The 4,558-nt window shown below is 37.9% G+C and overlaps 2 protein-coding genes and 1 long non-coding RNA gene across 3 annotated transcripts in view; all 3 read right to left on the bottom strand.

The window, feature by feature from the left end:
• Nucleotides 1-349: 349 nt before the first annotated feature.
• Nucleotides 350-1,358, bottom strand: LOC107705168 (gamma-crystallin M2-like). Its single transcript, XM_016508343.1, has 3 exons — nt 1,268-1,358; nt 944-1,186; nt 350-842 (listed from the first exon to the last, which is right to left on the bottom strand). Exons 1-3 carry the CDS (start codon nt 1,274-1,276, stop codon nt 570-572), a joined length of 525 nt encoding a protein of 174 aa, XP_016363829.1. The 5' UTR covers nt 1,277-1,358; the 3' UTR covers nt 350-569.
• Nucleotides 1,359-1,981: 623 nt separating this feature from the next.
• On the bottom strand, nt 1,982-3,307 carry LOC107705167 (gamma-crystallin M2-like). The gene is made up of 3 exons (XM_016508342.1): nt 3,209-3,307; nt 2,776-3,018; nt 1,982-2,533 (listed from the first exon to the last, which is right to left on the bottom strand). Exons 1-3 carry the CDS (start codon nt 3,215-3,217, stop codon nt 2,258-2,260), a joined length of 528 nt encoding a protein of 175 aa, XP_016363828.1. The 5' UTR covers nt 3,218-3,307; the 3' UTR covers nt 1,982-2,257.
• An 849-nt stretch (nt 3,308-4,156) lies between these two features.
• LOC107705152 (uncharacterized) overlaps nt 4,157-4,558 on the bottom strand; it is a 2,342-nt gene continuing 1,940 nt past the window's right edge. The window contains exon 4 of the long non-coding RNA XR_001636043.1: nt 4,157-4,219. This is a non-coding gene — a long non-coding RNA (uncharacterized LOC107705152). The remainder of the gene's footprint in view (nt 4,220-4,558) is intronic.

Genomic DNA, 4,558 nt, shown 5'->3' with positions numbered 1-4,558 from the left:
GTGTATATATATATTATACACACACACAAAGAAAAACAAGTAGATAGAATAGAAAAAATAGAAAGCTAGTGTTTTTGTTTCTTTTTTTTAAATAAAAAAAGAAGATAAATATAGATAAAGTAGAATTAAAATAGAATAGAAAGCTAGAGTTTGAGGGTCAAATAAAGGTGGAACAGATGTGTTTTAGTCGTTTCTTGAAGATGGTTAAGGACTCAGCTGCTCGGATTGTTTTGGGCAGGTCATTCCACCAGGAAGGAACATTATAAAGCAGGTTTTCTACACTTCATCTGTTTATCATTAGATATTTACCATGAGTGAGCGTTAATATACAGCACAAGCAGAGAGGACACTCAAAACATGTCTCAATGAGGAAAATGTCTCTATAGTTTTATTTAGTTCTCCGAACAGTGTCAAGCAGTCTGGCAGCCTATAGCAAGTGTCGTCATCAGGCAGTGACTCCTCCAGGTAGAGGGAGCTAGAACAAAACTCAAGACACTTGAGCAGAGGCACCATTTTATTTAGTGTGTGAAAAAGGGCATACAGCAGACATTTCACATGGACTCCTTTCATTAGAGATCCATGATCCGTCTGATGGAGCCCATCCTTGAACTCATGCCGCCCCAGTCACTGTACCTCCTGTACTCGCCAGGCCTCAGGTAGAAGTGCCTGCCCGTATAGTTGGGCTGCTCATAAACGAGCCAGTGACCGTCCATCACGTGACAGGAATGGAAGTTGGACATGTTGAACCGGTCCATGACATTGGGGCAATCATCCTCAAGCTCCACCATCCTGCCGCCCATGTCCTGGCGCTCATAGAGCCTAATTTTGAAGGCCCCACGATGCTAATGGGTTAATAACAGGAAGTTAAGGCTGAGTGCTTAATTTCAGTCCATTAAAACAAGAACATTGATAACTTTAGATAACAATTAGCTTCAGTCTTTACCACTGGGATCATGCGACAGGATCTGACGCAATCGTTCATTCCCATAGTACGCATGTAATCAGGGTACTCGCCCCTTCTCAGAAAGTACTGGTGGCCCATGAAATTCGTTCGGTCATAGACCATGAAGCAACCGCTTTCCACTTTGATGGAGTGACAGCGATTGAAGTAGGAATGCAGGTCAGAGCAGTCACTCATGCACTCATGGTAACGGCCACCGAAGTTCCTATCCTCATAAAAGATAATCTAGAGGAAACATTTTAGATAATGAGAGCAGCACAATAATAATTCATATTTGACTAATAAATTATTCTAATCTGTACAGACCTTTCCCATGTTTGTGTAGGCTTTGATCTTTTTTCCTGTTCAGTTGCCAAATGCTGCTGGAACTATTAATATATATCCAAGAAAATAATGGTACTACTGTTCGTGTTGTCATTTAAATCACAGTGTACTCATGTCAGCAGAAGCTGTACAGGAATATTGCAAACATGGACAGTTTTAACCTAAACAATCACTTTGATTGCCTCCGTAACATTAGTTTTTCCAGCAAAAGCTGTTCTGTTGAAAGCTGCTGGAAAGGTCTGGGGAAACAACACAACAACAGTGTTATTTGTCTGCATTTATTTTAGCATTACACATCACAAGACTGTTTAAATAAGAACATTTAATTGAAACTAAAAGGTTTTTTTCTTGAAATTGCAAAATGCCTTTGGTATAGCTGATATAGGATGTTTATGAGGGAATCTGTTCAAGAAATCTTTGTATGTCCTACTGCCATGATTTATTTCACTAATAAGTGTATTGCAGCAAATATTCTAACTTTTTGCAGGAAGCTGTCATTGTGCCAGATGGCTACTTAATCAAAATAAGGCCTAACACCAGACATCAAGGCTTTGTCAGTGACTGAATTTGTTACCTGAATGGAAAGTTCTGTGTGGTTGCCATTAGTAAAGTTGAGTTTGTAGGGATCAAAACCTTTGTTACAATCTACCACGCCCTATGGTGACTTCCTACTGTACTGTATTTAACTTGCTTGACTTAAAAGCAAAAGACATTTTTATTGATATGGATATGCAATGACTACAGTGTATTTTTAAATCATTTACACTGGCAAACATATAAATACTAATCTAGGAATTTAAGCATGTCCCCACAGATGCCATACAGCCTGAAATCTATATATGTTTGATCACAGACAGCTGTGGTAATCAACACACCTGCAGCATGAATACATACACTGCCAAGCATTTGGTTTTGTGGCATTTTATTGACACATCAATGCCAGAAAAGGCAGTTATTTTCATAACATTAACTCTAAAAATCAGTGATTCTGCAGAACGAGCCAACGGTGGCACAAACGGCACCCCAGTCACTGAACTTGCGATACTCGCCAGGAGGCAGGAAGTACTGGCGGCCTTGATAACTGGGGTGCTCATAGAAGGTCCAGTAGCCCTCCATGGCATTGCAAGAGTGAACGCTGCGGCACTGGAAACTTTGATGAATGGACTTGCAGTCATTACTGAATTCCATGATCTGACCTTGGAAATCTGGCCGATCGTAGATCCGGATACGGTAGGATCCACCACTTTTCTGCAAAACATTTCAAAAGGTCTTTTAACATACTTTAAAAGGCCTAGAGTTTGAATGTCTACAGTGTAAATGTGTACAACAACACAAAATACAAGTGTGGATACTGAGAACAACAGTTTTCGGTGTGCCAGAACAGTGAACAACAAAAATGGAATAATAAAATATAATAAAATAATAAATGTAGATATAGAAATAGATCTCACAACAAATATTATGGAATCATTAACATGCATATTACTCACATAGGAAAATGTACGACATGAGCGAATTATATCATTGTAGCCCATCCAGCGCTGGTATTCAGGATATTCACCTCTGGTTAGCACATACTGGAAACCAGAGTAATTGGGTCTTTCATAGAGGATCCAGCAGCCACTCTCCACTCTGATAGAGTTGCATCGACTGAAATGAAGGTACATGTCTGGGCAGTCTGTGTCGCACTCATAGGAGCGACCTTGGAAGTTTCTCTCCTCATAAAAGATAATCTGAAATCAAGAGATGTCACAGATTAAAGCAATACAGACAAATGTAAGAGTTTGGTTGTTCTGTTTAGTCATAGTAGCATAATTTCTAATTAGCATTTAGTATTTGCAGCTGTTCAGTCAAATGCTAATCTAAACTTTCCTTAAGAAATGCAAAAATAAAGAAGTTATCATCTTTGACCATCTCATTTACCTTACTCATTTTGACGTGAGTCTCTGGAAACAGTTCTAAACATGAGAAACAGTCAAACAAACTAGGGCATGAGGTCTGCTTTATAAACTGCCATCAACGTGGTGGATCAAACTTTATTTGTCCTTTCAATGACTGGGATTTGGCACTCTGATGGTGGTGCGAACCTCTTAATCCTATCCATAGATTTAAAAGCCCTTATTCATCAAATCAAAATTCCTAGCTGGCAAATTACTGACCTCAGCTGCCCTCTGTTTTGATCCAGACATTAATGAAATGCTTTATGTGATAGAATTATTGCTTATGACATGGAATGCATCAACACTTCCAAAAATGTCTATAACACACCATGTGTTTCAGAGTTCAGAAAGTAAAAGTTCAAGAACTGTATTGATTACTGTAAACTTTACATTGAATCTTCATTCACATGCATAATGAGAATGAATGGAAAAATTAATTATTATTCACACCTTCTATTTCTAAAAAAAAAAAAAAAAAAAAAAAAACTGAAAACTTTGGAGAAATATTAAGTCAGTAAAAAGTACTACTGGTATTTATATATATATATAAAAAAGGGCTCTCTTTATTATTATCTGGTTGTGAACTAATATTTTAACAATAAGGACAAACGAGGAAACACCTGAAAGGATGTTACATGTGTAATGACAGCAGTGTTGAATATGAGCCCTCATAGTGAGCGGATTCATCTTTTAAGGAGTCCTCGCTATCCTGTATTCAACACAAAATATAGGTGCAACAATTACAGTACACAATCTGAGTACATGATGGCAGTAATTTTCACTTTTTCAGTGCATTATATTATTGAGTGTATCATAATATGATACATAATATATAGGTCATAACAGACTGTGGTAAAATGTATGTGAGGAACAGCTGACTGACACACACTAAATGAGGAGCTAGAAGAAGAGGTGGAGAGGGACTCCAGTTTCTCAGTTACTGGAGAGACCTCCTGTTTACTGTGTTCCTTGATCCAGCGTTTCAGTACCTGGGCTGGTGAAGAGAATAAAATAATTAAGTTTAAGTTTAATTAAACCGAGCCGGACGATTTGCACAGTCGCACTTTTAAACAAATTTTAGTTTAGTTATAGAAAATTTACAAATTCATACTCTGATTACATAGAGCAGCGGCAGGAAGCGCGTGAGGTTGTCATGGCAACCAGATACACTGCTCGCGAATTAGGCTGCGCTTCTATTTTGCCACACTAAACTTAGCAATAAACACGTTGAAAATAATACACAAACATGTCTGTCAAAACGATCTAAAAGGAGGCTTTTATTAAGCAAATCAAGGAGTAAATTACTCATCCACTGTTTAAAAAAACTACTCTA

Source organism: Sinocyclocheilus rhinocerous, unplaced genomic scaffold (genome assembly GCF_001515625.1).
Source record: "Sinocyclocheilus rhinocerous isolate Xijiao unplaced genomic scaffold, SAMN03320098_v1.1 scaffold4189, whole genome shotgun sequence".
NCBI lineage: Eukaryota > Metazoa > Chordata > Actinopteri > Cypriniformes > Cyprinidae > Sinocyclocheilus > Sinocyclocheilus rhinocerous.
The sequence above is the reverse complement of the archived record's forward strand: the minus strand, read 5'-3'. Positions and strand labels throughout refer to the sequence as shown.